This window comes from Cetorhinus maximus, chromosome 1 (assembly GCF_964194155.1).
Source record: "Cetorhinus maximus chromosome 1, sCetMax3.hap1.1, whole genome shotgun sequence".
Classification (NCBI taxonomy): Eukaryota; Metazoa; Chordata; class Chondrichthyes; order Lamniformes; family Cetorhinidae; genus Cetorhinus; species Cetorhinus maximus.
The window spans coordinates 197,182,408-197,205,542 of NC_135879.1; the positions used below are offsets into that span (position 1 = coordinate 197,182,408).

Here is a 23,135-nt window from a genome sequence, read left to right on the forward strand (position 1 = left end):
GTCATTTCCTGTGCGCCAGCGAGGGAGGGCCGGAAGTGGCAGTGACAATGGCGGAGCTGAAGAAGCTGCAAAATCGACTGGAGAAACTCGAGACTCGGCTGTACGGAGAGAGAGTGAAACAGGCCGGCCAGGTAAAAAGGGGAAGGAGTGGGGTGGAGGCACAGGCACAGGTGGAGGCGGGTACAGGGGAAGGGAGGTGGAGGCACAGGTGGGTACAGGGGGAGGGAGGTGGAGGCACAGGTGGGTACAGGGGAGGGAGGTGGAGGCACAGGCGGGCACGGGAGGGAGGTGGAAGCACAGGGGCAGGTTGGCAGAGGTACAGGGGAGGGAGCTGGAGGCATGGGAGGGAGGTGGAGGCACAGGTGGGTACAGAGGGAGGGAGGTGGAGGCACAGGGGCAGGGAGGTAGAGGCACAGGTGGGTACGGGGGAGGGAGGTGGAGGCACAGTGGGTGGAAGCACAGGCGGGGACAGGGGAGGAAGGTGGAGCCACAGGCGGATACAGGGACATGGAACTGCGGGAGGAGCAAAGTTTACAAAGTATCCAGCAAGGGAATTTGATGAGGTTAAACTGTTTATACTTCAATGCAAGGGGTATTACAAACAAGGCAGATGAGTTAAGGGCACAGGTAGACACATGGCAGCAAGATGTCATTGCTATAACGGAGATCTGGCTAAAGGAGGGACAAAACTGGCAGCTTAATACCCCTGGTTATAGAGTCTTCAGACGCGATAGAGTTGGAGATAAAAAAGGAGAGGGGGTAGCACTAATGGTTAAAGAATCAATTCCAGTTGTGAGAAGGGATGATATACTAAATGATATACGAACGAGGCTTTATGGATTGAGCTTAGAAATAAAAAAGGGGCAGTCACACTACTGGGAGTATACTACAGACCCCCAAATAGTGAAAGGGAGATAGAAGAACAAATATGTAGGCAAATTTCTGCTTGTTAAAACAAAAGGGCAATAATAGTAGGAGACTTCAACTATCCTAATATCAACTGGGATTTAAACAATATAAGGGGCACTGAGGGAGAAAAATTCATACAGTGTGTCCAGGAAAATTTTTTCAACCAACTAGTGACAAACCCAATGAGAGGAGTTGCAATTCTAGACCTCGTCTTGGGGAACGAAGAGGGTAAGTGGGTGAAGTGACAGTTGGCGACCATATCGGGGACAGTGATCACAATTCAGTTAGATTTAGCATTACCATGGAAAAGGACAGGGATAAGGCAGGAGTAAAAGTCTTGAACTGGGGGAAGGCAAATTTTGCAGAAATGAGAAGGGACTTGGCTGAGGTGAACTGGACAAAACTGCTGGAAGATAAAACAGTGGAAAACCAGTGAGAAACACTAAAAAGCAAGATCCTAATTGTACAAAGTAGACATGTCCCCTACAAAAATAAGAGTGGTACTGCCAAATCTAGACCCCCCTGGTTGTCTAGAGGAATACAGGGGAAGATCAAACCGAAAAAGAAAGTGTACAATAGGCACAAAGAACTAAGCACTGCAGATAGCCTAGACGAATATAGGATGTGCAGGGACAAAGTAAAAAAGGAAATCAAAGAGAGGGCATGAAAAAAGATTAGCAAGTAACGTTAAAGATAACCTAAAGATGTTTTACCAATACATTAATGCTAAAAGGTTAGTTAAGGAAAAAGTGGGACCTATCAGAGATGAAGATGGAAACTTGTGTGTAGATGCAGAGGCTGTGGGAAGGGTTTTGAATGAATATTTTGTCTCCGTGTTTACAAAAGAAAGGGAGGATGTAGATATAGTAGTCCAGGAGGAACACTGCGAGATATTGGACGGGATAGTCATAAAGAGAGGAAGTACTCGAAGGGTTGAAATCCTTGAAAGTTGATAAGTCGCCAGAGCCAGATGGATTGTTTCCGAGGCTGCTGAAGGAAGTCAGGGAGGAGATAGCAGATGCTCTGAGGATGATTTTCCAACCTTCACTAGATACAGGGGAGGTACCGGAGGACTGGAGAAATGCAAACGTAGTTCCATTGTTTAAAAAGGGATCAAAGGAAATGCCAAACAATTATAGGCCAGTTAGTCTTACATCAGTGGTGAGCAAATTAGTAGAATCAATCCTGAGAGATAGGATTAACTGTCGTGCGGAAAGGCATGGACTAGTCAGGGATGGTCAGCATGGATTTGTTAAAGGAAGGTTTTGCCTCACAAATTTGATTAAATTCTTTGAGGAAGTGACAAGAAGGGTTGATGAAGGTAGTGCAGTGGATGTTGTGTACATGGATTTTAGCAAAGCATTTGTCAAGGTCCCACATGGCAGATTAGTCAGGAAAGTAAAAGCCCATGGGATTCAGGGTAATGTGGATAAAAGGTTGGCTTTGTAACAGGAAACAAAGGGTAATGGTCGATGGATGCCCTTGCGAATGGAAAGTTGTCTCAAGTGGTGTTCCACAGGGCTCGGTGTTGGGACCCTTGCTGTTTGTGTTATATATTAACGATTTGGATGTGAACGTGGGGGGGCACGATTGGGAAATTTGCAGATGACACAAATATTGGCCGAGTAGTGGATAGTGTAGAGGATAGCCATAATCTCCAAAATGATACAAATGGGTTGGTGGAGTGGGCGGTAAAGTGGCAGGTGGATTTTAACATAGAGAAGTGTGAGGTCATACATTTAGGGAGGTCAAACAGTTACAGGGATTACACAATAAATGGGAATATATTAAGAGGGGTAGATGAAGTGAGAGATCTTGGTGTACAAGTACACAGGTCCCTGAAGGCAGCAATTTAAGTAGACAAGGTTGTAAAGAAGGCATATGGAATGCTCTCCTTCATTGGCAGAGGTATCGAATATAAAAGTAAGGATATAATGTTGGAATTGTATAAAACGCTGGTGAGGCCACAGCTGGAGTATTGTGTGCAGCTCTGGTCACCACATTACAGGAAGGACATAATAGCTCTGGAGAGAGTGCAGAGGAAATTTACAAGAATGTTGCCAGGGTTAGAAAAGTATAGCTACGAGGAGAGATTGGATAGGCTGGGGTTATTTTCCTTAGAACAAAGAAGGCTGAGAGGTGACTTGATTGAGGTGTACAAAATTATGAGGGGAATAGATAGAGTGGACAGGATAAAATTGTTTCCCTTGGTGGAGAATTCTAGAACCAGGGGTCATAGATTCAAGATAAGTGGCAGAAGGTGTAGGGGGGACATGAAGAAGAACTTTTTTACGCAGAGGGTAGTGGGTGTCTGGAATTCGCTGCCCAAGTTGGTGGTAGAGGCAGAAATTCTAAACTCTTTTAAAAAGTACCTGGATCTGCACCTAAAGTGCTGTAAGCTGCAGGGCTATGGACCGGGTACAGGAAGGTACAGGAGGAGTGGATGGAGGCACAGCTAGGTACAGGAGGAGTGGATGGAGGCACAGCTAGGTACAGGAGGAGTGGATGGAGGCACAGCTAGGTACAGGAGGAGTGGATGGAGGCACAGCTAGGTACAGGAGGAGTGGATGGAGGCACAGCTAGGTATAGGAGGAGTGGATGGAGGCACAGCTAGGTACAGGAGGAGTGGATGGAGGCACAGCTAGGTACAGGAGGAGTGGATGGAGGCACAGCTAGGTACAGGAGGAGTGGATGGAGGCACAGCTAGGTACAGGAGGAGTGGATGGAGGCACAGCTAGGTACAGGAGGAGTGGATGGAGGCACAGCTAGGTACAGGAGGAGTGGATGGAGGCACAGCTAGGTACAGGAGGAGTGGATGGAGGCACAGCTAGGTACAGGAGGAGTGGATGGAGGCACAGCTAGGTACAGGAGGAGTGGATGGAGGCACAGCTAGGTACAGGAGGAGTGGATGGAGGCACAGCTCGGTACAGGAAGAGTGGATGGAGGCACAGCTAGGTACAGGAGGAGTGGATGGAGGCACAGCTAGGTACAGGAGGAGTGGATGGAGGCACAGCTAGGTACAAGAGGAGTGGATGGAGGCACAGCTAGGTACAGGAGGAGTGGATGGAGGCACAGCTAGGTACAGGAGGAGTGGATGGAGGCACAGCTAGGTACAGGAGGAGTGGATGGAGGCACAGCTAGGTACAGGAGGAGTGGATGGAGGCTCAGGCGGGCACCGGGGAGGGAGTGGAGCCACATGTAGGCACCGGGGAGGGGCTGGAGCCACATGTAGGTACAGGGGGAGGAGGTGGAGGTACAGGCGGGCACAGGGGGATTTGGGGTAGTGGACTGGTGTCCTGGCTAGGTGGTGGGGGGTGGGGTGGGGTGGGATGGGGTAGTTGAGGCCAGACATGGAGGAATAGTGTGTGGTGGGTTGGGCGCTGCAACAAGGAGGAGGAGTCCATGGTGGGAGACGGCCGGATAAGCCAAGTCATGAGGGGTAAAGTGAGAAGAGACGGAAGTTGAGTTGGAGCTGTCTGTTTTCAAACTAGGTAACACAGCTTATTGTTCATTCTGACTAACCTGTTAAAGTTCACTTGCTGTTATATAGTCTAGTTGTTCAATGAAATCATCTGATGTAGTTTTTAATCTGAGTCCAGATATTGAGATATACATTTGGATGGTGCTCAGCTGGGTGTAGTTTAGCTAAAGAAGCTGATTATTAAAATGTTTTGTATTGAGTTTTTCTATTTTCCCTAGTTCTATTTGGGGTTAAAAGGGTAGTTTTTTTTTTAGATTGGCAGAAGATGGGAAGTGGGGTCCGACAAGAATTAGTGCTTTCTTGCATTTATAGCCTCTAGTTTCTCTGCCTTCCCATCAAGTGTGGATACTCTGGATACCTAGGTGAAACTCATTGTTGTGTAATCTATCAGAATTCAATTGAGTTATCTGTTAGATTGGTTGATAAATCCTTACTTAGAACACTGTGCTGTGTAAGTGAGCTCTTGTCTTTGGTCTGACTTTCATCACTAATCAATTTATATTTCAAAAGAAAAAAGAATGCTAGTCAGCATGACAGAATTTGGAAACTTAATTGAAAATAGTGAAATTGCCTATGTTTAAACACATTCCCAAGTACGACGGGCTATTTGTTTCTGATATATTTTCCAAAATATTTACGATATATTTCAGGAGCTAAAATTTCTTGGAGTCACGTCATCTGTTTTCCTTACGGAGTAGTACATTTTACCACAGGGTACTTATTTCTTTCAGATACTTAGTCTAAATGTTAATGTCAGCTACCAATACCAATTTTATTGCTGTAAAAGTCTCTTCCCAGTTATATTTATTTAATGGAAAATCTAGCTCTAATAGCTTTTTTTTGGGAGCCTCATAGTTACATGTTACTATCTTTAGGTATGAGATTTATTGCATAGAATGCCATTGCCTCATCAGGATCTTGGCCCTGATTGTTTACTATGTAATGTTCATAGATTTCACAAGACTTTTCAATGTAAAATTGCTCTAACTTGCTAAGAAAAGTTTCTATATCACTTCCGTCCTCATCTTTCTCAACTGAAGGCTACCAAATATTTTCAGTGGCTCGTTGTACATTGGTAAATTAGTATGACAGCCCTAATATATTGTGGATGCTTCCTGAGATTTGATGCAATGTCAGAATTTTCCAAATTCTCTTGAAGCTTTTCCTGTTACCTGCTAAATTAACTGCAATCTCTAGTTTGCCTGGGAAAGCACATTTTGGATAATAGACTTGTTGAATTTATGAAGGCTCTATTACTGGATAAGAAATAGGAGCAGGAGTAGACCATTCAGAGTTTTAAGTCTGTTCCCCTATTCAATACAATCATGGCTGATTTTTGGCCTCAACCCCACTTTCCCTTCACTCCACATCCCTTGATTCCTGAGAGATCAAAAAACAATCCTTCCAGCTTTCGCTATACTCAATGGAGCACCCACGATGTTCCGTGGTAAAGAATTTCAAAGTTTCACAAAATCTGAGTGAAGTAATTCCTCCTCATCTCTGTTCTAAATGATCAATCCCCTTATCCTGAGACTGTGCTTCTGTGTTCTAGATTCCCCAGTGAACACTGTCTACCATATTAACCCCTTCAGAATCTTGCATGTTTAAACTCCAGAGAATATAAGCCCAATTTACTCAGCCTCTTATCATAAGACAACCCTCTCATCCCAGGAGCCAATCTAGTGAACGTTTGCTGTGCAGCCCCCAATGCAATTCTGTCCCCCTTGGAATATTTTTCTCAACCTTGGCTGCCTTATAATCATATCTCTGTAATGGTAATTCAATCAAGCCCATTGTGTTGCTAGTTTGTTTATCTTGTTGTGAATGCTTCATGCATTTAGATAACCCTTTTCATTTGATTTTTTAAAGTGTTCTTTTCATGAATTTTATTTGCCAATGTGCTGTTGCTGTTAGATCCCCTGGCTCTTCTTGTCCATTTTGCTCATCTTTATACCCAAATTGCTACACTGCTCCATTTCCCTACACCTGACCCTCTCCCCATCTTGTAGTTTAGAGCCCTATTCACAGCCTGTTATACTAGTAATATGTTATTTGTCAGGACTTGGATCCCAGCCCAATTCAAGCGGTGCTCATCTGAACAGCTCCCTCTTGGATACTGCTGCCAGTGTCCCACAAATCAAAACCCCTTCTTCCCTCTCCAATCTGCTGTACCTTGTGCCAGTCCTGAGATTGACCGTTTGAGATTCTGCATTTTAATTTTAACCTTGGGTTCTGCTGAGAAGCTGTGTTGTTGGCTCTCATGTCGGCTGCGATAACTGGATCCTCCCACTGAGAGTTTGTCTCCAGCGGCAAAGACATGCCTTTAAACCTGGCACTTAGCAAACAATACAATCTTCAGAACTCCCAGTTGCAGCTATGAAGAATGGAATTCCCTGTTCACACACAACTTTGGATAGATTGCCTGGATGAGTGCAGTTCCCACAACCCTCCAGAAGCATGACACCGTCCAGGACAAAGCAGCCCACTTGATTGGTACCACATCCAGAAACATTCACTCCCTCCACCACTGACGCACAGTAGCAGCAGTGTGTACCATCTACACGATGCACTGCAGCAATTCACCAAACCTCCTTAGACAGCACCTTCCAAACCCACGACCACTGACGTCTAGAAGGACAACGGCAGCAGATGGAGGGGAACTTTCAGGTGGTGGTGTTGCCATCTAAGTCACTCACCATCCTGACGTGGAAGTATATCACCGATCCTTCACTGTCGCTGGGTCAAAATCCTGGAGCCCCTCCCTATAACAGCACTGTGGGTGTACCTACACCACGTGGACTGCAGCAGTTCAAGAAGGCAGCTCACCACCACCACCTCAAGGGCAACTAGGGATGCGCAAAAATTGCTGGCCCAGCCAGTGAAGCCCACACCCTGTGAATGAATAATAAATAAAAGATTAATTGATTGTCAATTTAAAATGTGACTTCAGTGAAAGGTTTCTTTATGATACATAATTACACAGGGATGTTTATATAGACTGATTTTTGCAAGCCATATTCCAGGAGATGATGCATTTTCCGATTTCTTGTTTGTTTGCTGACTCGCATTACATTCCGTTAATTCTGAAAAGAAGATTTTGTTCATCTTGTTTGCAGATCGCTTGCAGGCTCTTGTGGCCAAAGCTAAGTATTGCAGCTTTACAAGATTATATTCATTTGTCAATTTATGATCTTTTCAGCACTTGGGAGTCATAGACCAGTATGCCTCAACAAATAATTCCGGAGGAGGAAACTAACTGCGCTTGAGAATGAGGAACCATTCATGGATCACGTTATAGTGCTATTTGGAAGACTATAGTCTAATTTTGAGACTCATAAGTTCACAATGAAATGGAAAGGGATGAGATACAATTTTGGTAATATCAGAAGTATAATTACCATTAAACAGTAATTCTGTTAAAGGATTTTCAATTGAATGAGAGCCTTTTCTTAGAAAGTCCAGATTGTAGTACAGAGCTCCTTATTAGTTTCAGAGCCAGCATGCATTTTGAGTTTCAATCTTTTTCTATATCTTACTAATGGAATAAATCAACAAAATATGAAAAAAATAGAGATGTTAAATGTTTGCAAACTAAACTTAAGAAATAGAAGCAGAAGTAGTCTGTTAGCTCCTTCTAATTTGCGCACCCTTGTCATTACCCCTTCCCAGAGCCACAGTAGGGTTCCCCACATCCTTATCCTCTGCCCCACCAGCTTCCGTATTCAATGAACCCTCTGATATTTCTCCCACACTCATTGTGATGCCCCTAACAAACACATCTCCCTCTCTGCTTTCAGTATTCTGATGGGACACCCTGGTCTATCCCTCGGTCACCCTCAACATTCTCACCCTTTCTTGTGGCAGGCACAACACCTGTCCTTTTATCTCCTTCCTTTCTCACCATTCAAGGCCCATACACTCTCTAAGCGAAACAGTTATTTACTTACTATTATTATTCAATTCAGAGTACTGTGCTTGCTGCTCAAGATGTGGTCTCCTTGACATGGGGGAGACCAAACACAGACTGGGTGACCACATTGCAGAACATTTCCATTCAGTCTGTAGTCTTGTCCATGAGCTTTCCTGTCGCCTGTCGTTTCAATTCTCTACCTTGTTCCCACTCTGTCCTTGGCCTGCCGCATTGTTCTGATGAAGCTCAACGCAAGCTCAATGAACAGCTTGGCACTTTACAGCCTTCTGGACTCAACAGTGGGTTGAAAATTTTAGATCAAGCTCAGGCCCATTTTTTTCCTCTGGTTCATTTTCTTCTCTTAATCCATTTACTTTGCATTTGGACGCCTGCTATCCTGCCACTTGCACCTCACCTAGACACATCTGTTGTTTCTTAACTTGTCCCATTGCCACTTCCCTTGACTTTTCACAATGAAACGGTTTGTCAGTTAACCTGATCTGCCCTCCAACCTATCACAGACCAAAGAAGTTCGGAAGAAGAGAGATATTGGAGTCAATGTTAACTCTGTTTCTCTCTCCACAGATGCTGCCAGACCTATTTAGTTTTTCCAGCGTTTTCTGTTTGTATCACAGACCTTCCCTTTTACTCTTCTTTCCACTCTTTCCCCCTTTCACGTGCTCAAAACTTAATACATTTCTAACTTACCCAGTTCTAATGAAAGGTCACAGAGCTGAAACATTACCTCTGTTTTTCTCTCCTTTGATGCTGCCAGATCTGCATATTTCCAGCATTTTGTTTTTATTTGATTTCTAGCATCCACAGTATTTTGCTTTTGTATAATATTAGGCCATTAGATACCTTGAACCTGCTTTGCTAGTAAATATGATCCATGGCTGATCTTGTACCTCAACTCCACTCCACCTAATCCCCATATTTCTTGATGACCTTAGAACTAGTGCAGTTGTGGAGCAGGGTGGTGGGGGGAGGTTTTGGACAAACATCAGTCTCAGCTTCTAACTAAAAGCACAAGAAAAGCCCAAATTTAATGTTACAGTTTTTTTTAAAAATAGTCTTGACCCAAAATTTATGGTGTGCTTATTCAGCTAGTATGCTATGTTGTTTTCCAGTTTACAGATGCTGTTGTAAAAGTCCAGGCTTCTCTGGGGAATATTTCCAGCAAAAGAGAGAGGATAAAAATCTTGTATAAGAAGAGTAAGTACAGACTACTGTGTTTAAAGCAAGATTGAGCTACATAGATTATGTTTGTTAAAATTTACATTTTTCACATGTTTATCTTGTCTGTAAGCATTTTTTTCAAGGGCTTTTTTGCTCTTTGTTTTGAAACCCTAAATTTTATGCTAGGAAAAGTATCTCCAGATCCATCCTTTTAAACGCCTTTTATTTTTCAAAGCTAGGGTGAAAAGCAATGGGCGCACTGCAGGACACCACCTGAGTTTAAAAAGAGTAAATTTAAAAAATTAAGAAAAGGTAAATTAGGAATTAGTAATCAAGTAACTGTGAGTTTGAGTATGAAGACCTGATGGAAGTGTAGGCACAAAAGACAGAATGGGAAGGAGTTCCATAGTGTGGAGATCCTGAGGAAAAGAAATTGGGAGTCTGTGCAGTTGAATGGTGTTAGCCTCCTTAGACATGAGACCAACATTGGCCAGTTTTCGCCTTTATAGGGAACTGAGTATTGGGGACTGAACTGTTGGTGGCAGCTTTAACAGTGGAGCAGATGTTAGAAATCTGTTTATGGTCAGGAGATAGTACAGCTAAGAGCAATAAATTTAAAAGGGTTACAGTTGGCACCATCAAAGGTAAGACCTGGCTACTGTTAGACTTGCTAGAGATGTGAAGAAACTATCTTTGCAGAGTTGACACACAGTTTTCATTGCGCCTTTGAAGAGATTACGATGTCATGCTTCAGCTGTTCAGCTGCAAATGTCCATGATTTGCAGGAGGCTTGTGTGGAGTGAAATTAGCTGCGATAGGCAAGTAGGGTTGGAGAATACCTTCAATCATCACAGCAATGACCATAATATTCTTAGAAATAAAAACAAAAAATGCTGGAAATACTCAGCATCCGTGGAGAGAGGAATAAATAACATTTCAGGTCTGTGACCTTTCATTGGAACATCCAGAGATGCTGTCTGAACTGCTGAGTATTTCCAACATTTTCTGCTTTTATTTCAGATTTCCAAGTATTTTGCTTTTGCATAATATTATTAGGTTCACCTTGATCGGCCAAAGCAAAGTTACCAAAAATTTAATGCTTGTTCTGGAGTTTCAAAGGTGGCAGAAGACTTGAGCCAAGTAAATTGGGTAAGACTAAGTGGGAATATTACAAACACAAGAAAAATGAAATACCTGTATGATGTTGCAAAGGAAGTTATCTTAGAAATTGAGCTCTTGGATTCCTCATGGCAAATTCAGGTGAGAACTGCAGATACAGTAAATGCTCAGTTAATTATGCATTGTACAACTGATTCAAGTTGTGTGACAAAGTGGATACAATTATAGCCCTACGCAGTACAAGGCATCTCGGAGACTGAGCCTTTCAGGATTCATTTAATGCTCAATGAAACAGGAGCTAATGTGTACAGTTTCTCTTTGTCCATCTTTATCTAAACCTATTGTCATCTTGTACACCTCTATTAGATCTCCCCTCTACCTGCTTTGCTTCATGGAGAGCAATCCCAGCTTCTCCAACCTAACCTTGCAACTAAAAGCTCAATTCCCTCATCCTTGGAACCATTCTGGTAAATCTCCTCTGCGCACTTTCAAGGACGTTCACATCCTTTCTAAAGCGGTGACTAGAACTGGACTCTATGCTCTAGCTGTAATCTGGCCAGAGCTTTCGTAACGTCCCTGCTTTTGTACTCAATATTTCTATTTATGTAGTCCAAAATCCCATATCCTTTGCTAACTACATCCTGAATATGTCCTGCCGCCTTTAAAGATTCAGGCACATGAAATCCCCAGGACCCTCTTTCCCTTAACACTCTTTGGATCTATGCCATTAAGTCTATATTGCCTCTCATACGCTTTTGTCAAAATGCATCACTTCACACTCCTCTGTATTAAATTCCATCTGTCACTTGTCTGCAAATTCTGCTAGCCAATAATGTCCAGGTGCAGTTGATTGGTACTATTACTGTATGGCACACCTAAAAGTTTGGTATTAATGGAAATTTTTCAAATTTAGTTTGTATCCCCATATCTAGTATATATCAAAAAAGCAGTGGCCCTAGCACTGACCCTTGAGGAACACCATATCTACCATCCTCCAGTCTGAAAAATAACCAGTTACCACAACGCACTATTTTCTCTCAAGCCAATTTCTTATCCAAGCTGATACTAAGCCTCCTATTCTATGCGCCTCAATTCTATTAACAAGCCTATTATGTGGTACTTTGTCAAATGCTTTCTTAAAATGTGTATAGACAACATCCATTTCATTCCCTTTGTCAACCTCCTCTGTTACTTCATCAAAAATTTCAATTAGATTAGTCAAGCATGATCTGCCTTTTACAAATCCACACTGGTTTCTTTAATTAACTCAAACCTCTCTAAGACCCTACTGAATTTTTTTCCCCTGATTATCGTTTCTAAAACCATAACCACTAGTGATGTTAATGTAATGGCCTGTAAATTACTAGGAATGCCCTTACAATCTTCCTTGAATAAAGGTGGCACATTTGCCACACTCCGATCCTCTGGTGCCTCCACAAATCCAGTGAAGATCGAAAGATTATGGTAAGCCCTTCTGTCTCCAGCTCCCCTTCCTTTAGCAACTTGGGATACACGCCATTCAGCCTGGGCAATTTATCCACTCTAAGCATTTCAAGCCATTCCACCACACCCTGCCTATCAGTTTTTACTCCATCCATTACCTCGGCCATCTCTACTTCCACCAATATTTTGTGAGCATCCTCTTCATTGGTAAACACTGATACAAAGTACTCGTGATGTATTCTAGCCTTCCCCTACACCTCTAAGTGCATTTCACCCCCAGCCTCATACGATCTGCCGGTAAAGAAGAGGGACTCACTGATGGCTCAGAAATGCCTGGTTGTCTGTCTGATTATGGAATCTCTTGTAATGACTACGTTCCTGCTGTTTTGCACCCCGAACTCTGTGTAGTCCTTTTCCAATTTGTGCCATGTCTGGGCTGCACTCCTTCAAGTGTCTTCATTCTTAGTCTCCAGTGCTGATTAAAGGTTTGATACTAGCACACACAGCACTTGCTCTGCTTCCTTCTCTTCTGGATGGCTATCCATCAACTATTCTGAGCTCTCTTTGCCTGTGGGGTGGCCACCTCTTAAAACATACAACCCAGTAAATTCTCAGTCTCCCTGTGATTCCTTTTGGCCCTCGAGTTTGGAAATCTGAGCTTGAGCTCAGGCAACTGGATAAACTTCCCACACATGTGGTCTCCCAACACACATGAAGTGACCGGAAGTTCCCACGTGACACAGGAATTGTAAGCAACTGGTCTCGGCTATCCATCCATGATCTAAAGGAGAAAAAAAATCTCCATTTCCTCTCTTAGATTCTAGTTAGTACCTTGCTTAAAAGCTTTTATCAAGCTACTTCATAATTAGCTATTTTAGTAGATAGTTCAGATTTTTCATACAGGATACTATTTTGTGATTTTTTCAGTTTCAGCACTGCAATGTTTTGCAGTCCAATGTAGAACAACAATTTATCATAAAATAACCTCTGGTAACTAATTTTTATTTTACAATGTATATTACTGCTTATTCATTTTATTACAGCTGTTCAAATAGTGGTATAACAGTTGGACTATCTTGTGTTTGTGATGACTGGGGGTTCTCACCTTCATATTTAGAAGTGCTCATTATAAGTTAATTTTGTCCAATTTGTTGGATTTTATTTTTGAGTTTTTACATACATGTTGATATGGGATTTCTGGGGAGGTAGAGGAAGCTGCTGTGCACGGTTTTGGTCTGCATGCTATTCCTGGTCTGAATAGGTTCGAGGGACTTAATGGCATTCTCCTGATCCTATGGTAACCTAGAAGCATTTGTTCATCAATGCAAATGAAGTTTTAGCTTTAGGTTATGTTACGTAATCAAACAAGTGACTTTTCAACTCCACCTTGTCGCCTCTTGTAGAAGAGTATTTCTGCAACATCTTGGCCACTCAGCTGTCATTGTCTAATGTCAGTTTGGGTGTCTTTGTATGGTTTGATCACACTTCATTAAATCTTGAGTTTGCTGTTTGAAAATCATTTATTTGAAAGCACCTTTGTTCCCAGAAACAGATTTTGTTACAGCTTCTGTCGAATACAAAATATTACTTATACCTTTTCCCTTTAATGTCAGAATTTAACTGGTTATTGTATTATTTCTATATTTTCAGTTGATGATCTTATAAAGTACTTGGACCCTCAGTACATTGACAGAATTGCTATCCCAGATGCCATGAAACTAGAGTTCATCTTAGCAGGTAACTATACTAGCAGGTATCAGTCAGAAAAATTAAGCATTCATTGAGCTAAGTAGAGCAGAAATAATACTTAGGAATCTGATCTTTTTCATCTTTTCAAGATTAGAGGTATATTTTGAGAGAAGAAATAGGTACAGAAAGAAAATTCCTATAGTGCATTTAAAATTTTTTTTAAAATCCAGAGGTACAATTTTTTTCACACGCTCACTGGATGTGGGTGTCGGTGGCTAGGCCAACATTTATTGCCCCATCGCTAACTGCCCTTGAGAAGGTGGTGAGCCACCACCTTGAACAGCTGAAGTCCATGCGGTGTAGGTACACCCACGGTGAGGTGAGGAAGGTAGTTCCAGGATTTTGACCCAACAGCATTGTTCCAAATCCAGATAGTGTGGAGCTTGGAGGGAAACTTGCAGGTGTTGGTATTCCTGTGCATCTGTTGCCCTTGCCCTTAGGTTCCTAGTCAGAGGGTTAAGAATCTTTGGAATTCTTTACCCAAGAGGGCTGTAGAAGCTCATTGAGTATGTTTAAAGCAGAGATTGACAGATTTCTAAATACTAGTGACAAAGGGCATAGTGTGGGAAAAGGGCATTAAAATGGATGGTCAGCCATGATTTTATTGAATGACAGAGCAGGCTTGATGGGTTGAATGGCCTACTCCTCCTATGTTCTAGGGGATAGAGGTCGTTGATTTGGAAGGTGCTGTCGAAGGAACCATGGTGAGTTGCTACAGTGCATCTTGTAGATGGTACTCATTGCTGCTGCTGTGCATCGGTGGTGGAGGGAGTGAATGTTGAAGATGGTGGATGGGCTGCCAATCAAGTGGGCTGCTTTGTCCTGGATGGTGTCCCGGGACTCAGATGATGGACCTCCAACAATCACAGCTGTCTTCCTTTGCGCTAGATATGACTCCAACCAGTGGAGAGTTTCCCCCCCTAATTCCCATTTACTTCAGTTTTGCTAGGGCTCTTTGATGCTACACTCTGTCAAATGCTGCTCTTAATGTCAAGGGGCAGTCATTCAACTGCACCTCTGGAGTTTAGCTGTTTTGTCCATGTTTGGACCAAGGCTGTAAATGAGATCAGGAGCTGAGTGGCCCTGACAAATCTCAAACTGAATATCAGTGAACAGGTTATTGCTGAGTAAGTGCTGTTTGATAGCACTGTTGATGACACCTTCCATCACTTTGCTGATGGTCAAGAGAATGATGGAATGGTAATTGGCTGTTTGAATTTGTCCTGCTTTTTTTGGACGGCCGTACCTGAACAATTTTCCACATTGCTGGGTAGATGCCAATCTTGTAGCTGTACTGGAACAGCTTGGCTAGTTATGGAGTGCAAGTCTTCAGTACAATTGCCAGAATGTTGTCAGAACCCATAACCTTTGCCGTATCCAATGTATTGAGCCATTTCTTGATATTACGTGGAGTGAATTGAATTGGCTGAAGTCTGGTATCTGTCATTCTGAGGAGGAGGCCTAGATGGCAATCTGATGGATCATCCACCTGACAATCCTCTGCAATCACGCATTCACGTTGAACTTTGCTTTCAGAGGTGAAAATTTGTGTACTTGAGTTTACTTCAAATTAAGTTCTAGCCAGTTATTGTTTGATCCTTCAGATTCACAAAAAACATTGAAATAGTGAATAAAAAGGCTTCTACGTGAATCAAAATGCACTGATGACTTATAAGAACAAACATATCAAGGGACATTAATACGGAGCTAAGAAATAGCAGCAGGAGTGGGCCACACTACCCTTAGATCCTGCTCCACCATCCTGTAAGATCACTGCTGATCTTCTATTTCAACTCCGCTTACCCGCCATGTTTCCATATCCCTTTATTCATCTACTACTTAAAAAATTTACCAATTTCGGTCCAGAATGTGTTCTTCGAATGTGAGCATCCACAACTTCCTGGAGTAGGGAATTTCAAAAATTCACATTTCGCATCTGAGACCCAAATGGCCAGGCCCTTGTTCTGAAACTATCACCACTAGTTCTAACAGCTGCCAAGCCTCTTAAGAATTGTATATGAAACAAATGTTCATTTATAGGACATTCATGTCCTATCACTGTATTTGTGGCTTTATAATCAGCAAATACAATGCACGGCCTGTACCAGGATTACCATGAACCAGTAAGATCCTTTTTAGCAACCTACAGTCAATCATAATTTGACAGTGGATTTACTCAGAAGGCTTATTAGTTCTACTTGTGATGTTATGGCTGGGCCTATCTGAGTGTTCAGTGACAAACTTGCACCGTAAAATGTCATATCCATTGACATTTCAGTTATAGTCAGAGTGCTAATTACTTCTGTAAATTCATTGTCCACTTCCAGATGTTAGAGTTCAGTCGGTGAAATTGAAGGGGGCAGTGAACTGATAAGTAATTGTGGTAGTAGTGCTGCTAGTACAACATAACTTTGAGGTATATAGCATGTGTTCATTCACTGTTGGAGCACACTACAGCTAGGGCATAATGTATTGTAACTTTCCAATATCTCACCTGATTATTAAACAGAAGTGCCAACATAAAACTTGCATTCTAGTCATTTGTGGTTCCAGTGACTATTATGAATAAAACCTAGATTTCCTGGATTCTATCCAAATGAGGGAATGATTTTAAATCTGAAAATATTTATTTGGTATTTTATTCTGAGAGAACAATGTTGTGAGGAATTTGGGATAAACTTTATTAACTTTGTTTTCCTTGCGTTATAGAGGAGCAATTTATCCATTCCCAAGTGCGTCTTTTAGAATCTGTGAAAAAACATCAGCCATATCTCGAAAGTGACCACATTAAGGGTAAGTTTGAGTAATTACTAGAAAAACAATCTTATCCAACACTTTTTCCTGTCAGTCTTTTTTATCATTGTCTGGACAAATAAAGCAGTACTGTGTCTCTGATTTTCTGACACTTTACTGTCTCCTGCATACTAGTTTGCTCTTAAAACCCACAATTTAAGGATGTGAAGAGGGTGGTTAGAAACTGACCTCACCCTCTCCTAGCCTATCCTTCAGCCCCCTGTCCTCCTCTTGCTCTCATTTCCACACCCATATTGCTGTGGATATTTGGGGATTAAGTCCCCTGAACATAACAGGAAATAAATGTGTATATTGGTATTTTTTGCAGCTGTTCCAAACTATTCCTCAAAGGTGCAAGCACTGACCCAGGTTCAAATTCAGGAGCAGGTACTGTATGCACTGCAAATATTTAGCATTTCTCTAAATGGTTTTATTGTATAGCAAGAATTTTAGTGAGATACGGTAGACTTTCTAATGATATCTGTTTTGTATTAAATCCTATTTGAAATTTTTTGAACTAATGTAAATGCAACCAAATAGATCAAATAATCTGCCAGTTCTTTAATCATTTTTATTGATCATTTTATTTTACTTTGAGTAGATATTTTTTTAATCCTCTGTCCTACATTTTTTTCTCATGGTTTTTATGTAGGATCAATGTAATGCAATCACAGAAGATGTAAGCAAGATGCTTGATGAGTATAACAAAATGGTATCCTTTGGTTTCTGCAATCCATATTTTCATATGATCCCTCAGATTATGTTAACTGCATACTGTTCTTCATTCTACGCAGTAGCATTAACCCCTCTATACAGTTTGAAGGAATTTTGGCTGCACTTTTATGAGTAACTCATCTAGATTGGGGGTGCACTGAGTGCTGTCTTGGACTGCATTTGCGTGTTTCAGTTGGAGTTTGGTGAGTGTGTGTGTTTTAAGGGTTAATTTCTAACTGCAATCTAGTCTGTCTTTAAGCAATTAACTAAAAGTTGCTCTTAGGGTTGGGAGAAGGTGAGTTTTAGTCCAGTTTTAAAGCGGGGCTCATTCAGGCTCTGCTTGCAGCTAGTTAATTGGATAACTGGCTTAAACAGGTTTTCAGAAGCTAGATTCAGGGAGCATAGAAGCAGGCCATCTACAGTGCTGCCTTGACTGCACTGAGTGCTGTCTTTGGCTGCATTTGATTGCTTCAATTTGAGTTTGGTGAGTGAGGGAGTTCTGTGAAGAGGGAGGGAGATGATTCTTTCATTTCCTACATTTCCTTGAAGAGCAATGGCCTTGGTATGTAGCACTTGGTGAGTATTTCTAGTGTCCTTAATATCCTCTAAACTAGAGGAAATAAAAGTAATGGGAGTAATTTAAGGGTAAGCCAGTGGAATGTTCCTCCTGTGCAACGTGGGAAGTCAGGGACACTTCCAGTGTCCAGGGTGACCACGTGTGCAAGAAGTGTCTCGAGCTGCAACTACTTGAAATCTGCATTTTGGATCTGGAGCAGTGGCTGGAGTGACTGTGGAGCATCCACGGGGCTGAGATCTTTGTGGATAACACATACAATGAAGCGGTCACACTGCAGGTAAAGAGTGCACAGGCAGAAAGGGAATGGGTGACCGCCAGACAGAGTAAAGGCCGTAGGCAGGTAGTGCAGGAGCCCCCTGGTTCCATCTCCCTCTCCAACAGATTTTCCATTTTGGATACTGCTGGGGGAGATGGTTTCTCAGTGAAATGCAACGAAAACCAAGTCTGTGGCACCACAAGTGGCTCAGCTGCACAGGGAGGTAGAAAAAAGAGTGGGAGAGCAATAGTGATAGTGGATTCTATCGTAAGGAGAACAGATAGATATGACACCAGAATAGTATGTTGCCTCCCTGGTGCCAAGATCAAGGATGTCACTGAGTGTCTGCAGGACATTCTGAAGGGGGAGGGTGAACAGCCAGAGGTTGTGGCCCATCTCGGTACCAATGACATGGGTAAAAAGAGGGAGGAGCTCCTGCAAGCAAAATAAAGGGAGCTAGGAAATAAAAAGCAGGACCTCCAAGGTAGTAATCTCAGGATTACTCCCAGTGCCATGAGCTAGCGAGATCAGGAACAGAAGAATAGACAGGATGAATGAATGGCTAGAGAGATGAAGTAGGAGGGAGGGATTTAGATTCCTGAGGCAAGGGACTGATTCGGGGGAAGATGGGACCTGTACAAGCTGGACAGGTTGCACCCCAGCAGGACCGGGATCAATACCTTCGCAGGGGTATTCGCTAGTACTGAGGGGGAGGGTTTAAACTAGAGTGGCAGGGGGATAGGAACCTGAGTGGGAAACAAAGATAGAAATGAAAGTGGAAGACAGAGGAAACAAAGGCTAGCAGCAAATAGGGCCATAGTACAAAAAATATGAGTCTAAAGGCAGTGTATCTGAATGCACGGAGCATTCGCAATAAGGTAGACGAATTAACAGTGCAAATAGATGTAAATGAGTATGATATAATTGTGATTACAGAGACATGGCTGTACGGTGACCAAGGCTGGGAACTAAATATCCAAGGGTATTCAGTATTTAGGAAAGACAGGTAAAAAGGAAAAGGAGGTGGCAAGGCATTGTTAAGGATGAAATCGGTACAATAGTGAGAGGGGATATTGGCTCAGAAAATCTATATGTAGAATCAGCCTGGGTGGAGCTAAGAAGCAACAAGGAGCGGAAAACATTAGTGGGAGTTGTCTATAGACCTCCAAACAGGGGTGGCATTGAATAGGAAATTAAAGATGCATGTAATAAGGGTGCTACAATAATCATGGGTGACTTTAATCTACATATAGACTGGGCAAACCAAATTAACAATAATACTGTGGCAGGTGAATTCCTGGAGCGTGTATGAGATGGCTTTTTTTTAGACTATACATCAAGGAGCAAACTAGCAAACTGGCTATCCTGGATTTGGTTTTGTGCAATGAGAAGCAGTTAATTAATAATCTTGTTTTGCAGGGTCCTTTAGGGAACAGTGACCACAACATGAAAGAATTCTTCCTTAGGTTGGAAAGTGAAGTAGTCCAATCTGAAACTAGGGTCCTAAATCTAAACAAAGGAAACTACATAGGTATGAGGCGTGAGTTGGCTAAGATAAATTGGGGAACTTCATTAAAAGGCATGGTGGTGGGAAGGCAATGGCTAATATTTAAGGATCAAATGTATGCATTGCAACAGTTATATGTTCCTTCCTGGTGCAAAAACACAACAGAAAAAGTGGCCCAACCATGGCTAACAAAAAAAATTTAAGATAGTATTAGATCCAAAGCGGAGTCGTATAAAGTTGCTAGAAATAGTAGTAAGCCTGAGGATTGGGAGCAGTTTAGAATTCAGCAAAGGAAGACCAAGAGATTGATTGAGGGGAAAAAATAGAGTATGAGAGTAAACTTGCAAGGAACATAAAAGGACGGTAAAAGCTTCTATAAGTATGTAAGAAGAAAAAGATTGGTGAAGACAAATGTAGGCCCCTTACAGTCCAAAATGGGAGAATTTATAATAGAGAACAAGGAAATGACAGAGCAATTAAACAACTACTTTAGTTCTGTCTTCACGGAGGAAGACACAAATAACTTCCCAGAAATGCCAGGGAATTGAGGGCCTAGTGAGAATGAGGAATTGAAGGAAATTAGTATTAACATAAAAACAATGCTGGAGAAATTAATGGGACTGAAAGCCAATAAAACCCCAGGGCCTGATAATCTACATCCCAGGCTACTAAAGGAGGTGGCCATGGAAATAGTGGATGCGTTGGTTGTCATCATCCAAAATTTTGTAGATTCTGGAACAGGCCTGGCAGATTGGAGCGTGGCAAATGTAATCCCACTATTTGAAAAAGGAGGGAGGAAAAAACAGGGACTTGCAGACCAGTTAGCGTAACATCAGTAGTAGGGAAAATGCTAAAGTCTATTATAAAGGATGTGATAACAGGACATTTTGAAAATATCAATGGGATTAGACAAAGTCAACATGGATTTATGAAAGGGAAAGCATGTTTGACAAACCTACTGGAGTTTTTTGAGGACATAACTAGCAGAATAGATAAGGGAGAACCAGTGGATGTGGTGTATTTGGATTTTCATAAAGCCCCACATAAGAGGTTAATTTGCAAAATTGAAACCGTGGGATTTGGGGTAGTATATTGGCATGGATTGAGAATTAGTTAGCGGACAGGGAACAGAGAGTAGGAATAAATGGTTTTTTTTGGAGTGACAGGCAGTGACTAGTGGGATACCGCAAGGATCAGTGCTTGGGTCCCAGCTATTCACAATATATATCAATGATTTGGATGAGGGAACCAAATATAATATTTCCAAGTTTGCTGATGACATGAAACTTGGTGGGAATGTGAGTGGTGAGGAGGATGTTAAGAGGCTTCAAGGTGATGTAGACAAGTTGAACAAGAGGTCAAATACATGGCAGGGTGCAGCATTACTTGGATAAGTGTGAAGTTATCCACTTTGATAGGAAAAGAGAACGGTACAGTATTATTTAAATGGTGATAGATTGGGAATTACTGATGTACAAAGGGACCTGTGTTTGCCTTTGTACACCAATCACTGAAAGCAAGCATGCTGAAGCAGCAAACAGTTAATAAGGCAAATTCATTGCATGAGGACTTGAGTACAGGAGCAAAGGTGTCTTACTGCAGCTATGCAGGGCCTTGATGAAACCACACCTGGAGTATTGCGTGCAGTCTTGGTCTCCTTACCTAAGAAAATATATACTTGTCGTAAGACGGAGTGCAGCGAAGGTTCACCAGATTGATTCCTGGGATGGCAAGATCGTTGTATGAGAGAGTGGGCCACCTAGGCCTGTATTCACTGGAGTTTAGATGAATGAGAGGGGATCTCATTGAAACATATAAAATTCTGACGGGGCTGGACAGACTGGATACAGGGGTGACCATTCCTCTAGTTTGGGGGTCTAGAACAAGGGGTCACAATCTCAGGTTACATGGTAGACCATTTAGGATTGAGATGAGGAGAAACTTCTTCACTCAGGATGGTGAACCTGTGGAATTCTCTGCCACAGAAGGCTGTGGAGGCCAAGTCACTGAATATATTTAAGAAGGAAATAGATTTCTAGACTCTAAAGGCATCAAGGGTATGGGAGAGAGGAGTACGGCGTTGAGATAGTGGATCAGCCATCATATTGAATGGCGGAGCAGGCTCGAAGGGCCGAATGATCCTCTCCTATTTTCTGTTCCTGTTTTTGGGCTGGGGGGTTAGATTTTTTTAGTCTCAAACCTGTCTTGAGGCTTATAACTTTGCATTTCGTACACTTAAGACAAACTTTGGGTCAGCTTTGTGTTCTAGGGAGAGACTGATCATCCTATGTTTTGTATTCAGGTTGAAATATTAGTTTTTAATAAAAGATTTTTACCTCAAATTATTCCTGAATTCCTTAGTATTGTAGTTACTTTCCCCTTCACCTAACTCAAATTTTCTGCATGGTGTTTTTGAATTTAAGTACCTGTCATGTGACTAATTTGGAAGTGAATGTCTCAACAATAAAATATATTTCTAGATGGTTGTGAATATGTATTTGTATGATTCTGTTTAGAAGGCTGCTGGATTGAGAATTGGCAGCTGGAATTGGCCTATGCACCTCTGGTGGGAAATGATGGGCGGGATCCTTTGTGGTCTCAAATTTCAATGAATCTCATTGGCAGCTATGAGACAAAATGAAAGGTGCATTTGAGCTTTGGCCCAAATGGCAGGCGATATCATTCCAAGTGTTTGTTAATGATGCTGCCTTTAGTGAATCTGTCCCGATGGCAAGCTTCAAGATTAAATTGTAATTAACATATTTCTGTTTGGCATTATCTGTGCTGAAGCACATGAATAAGTGAGGAGCATTTTTTCATCAACTTGGTTTATTGAATATTGGAGTAGACATTCAAAATTTACAATTCAAATACTTTCAGATTCTGCAGATACCTTCACCTTAACAATGACCCTCAGATTCTGCTCCTCTCAAAGCAGTTTGTTCAATGGGAAGAACTGCTAACCAAGCTTGAAGCCGCAAAGCAAATAAAGCCACTCTCCGACTGATATCACATAGCATGGGAGGATCAAAATGTTATGTGGTAGTGGAGCAATCCATTCTTTTTGCTATCTATATAGTATTGTATATGTAATTAGTAATATTGGAAATAATATTGTTTGAAAATATATTCCCTACAATTATATATTTTAAAATCTCCTGCAATGGGAGAACTAGCATTGTATGATAGTAATCAGTGGCAGGATGAATGCCCTGATTCTGAGTGTCATATTTCTAGGTTTACATTCTAATATTTAAAACTTAAACGGACCATAAAATGTAATTTTATTCATATTTGAAAAAGAACAGGTTATGCATAGTTGCTAATTATTGCCATTCTTTTACAGTGTTTAAAGACTGGGTGATTAGTGCAGATATGATGCAAAGCTCTTTTTGTGCAATCTATGTAACATAGAATTTTTGCAGTTTACTATCTCATTGGATTAATTTGTCAAGAGGATTGTATATACATATACTAAATCCTTATCTGTTTTGTGGA

At 41.8% G+C, this 23,135-nt stretch overlaps 1 protein-coding gene across 1 annotated transcript; it reads left to right on the top strand.

The window, feature by feature from the left end:
* Positions 1 to 5: 5 nt before the first annotated feature.
* Positions 6 to 23,135, top strand: dctn3 (dynactin 3 (p22)). Its single transcript, XM_078551507.1, has 7 exons — positions 6 to 131; positions 9,431 to 9,515; positions 13,692 to 13,778; positions 16,500 to 16,583; positions 16,912 to 16,970; positions 17,236 to 17,295; positions 22,555 to 23,135. The coding sequence occupies exons 1-7, from the start codon at positions 48 to 50 to the stop codon at positions 22,642 to 22,644; spliced, it is 549 nt and encodes a 182-aa protein (XP_078407633.1). The 5' UTR covers positions 6 to 47; the 3' UTR covers positions 22,645 to 23,135.

Bases quoted from the DNA above. Each gene is read 5' to 3' on its own strand.
- dctn3 (XM_078551507.1), top strand. From the start codon at position 48: ATGGCGGAGCTGAAGAAGCTGCAAAATCGACTGGAGAAACTCGAGACT. The intron at 9,516-13,691 runs GTAAGTACAGAC...CTATATTTTCAG, and splicing joins AAAAATCTTGTATAAGAAGA to TTGATGATCTTATAAAGTAC. The intron at 16,971-17,235 runs GTACTGTATGCA...GTTTTTATGTAG, and splicing joins AGGTTCAAATTCAGGAGCAG to GATCAATGTAATGCAATCAC.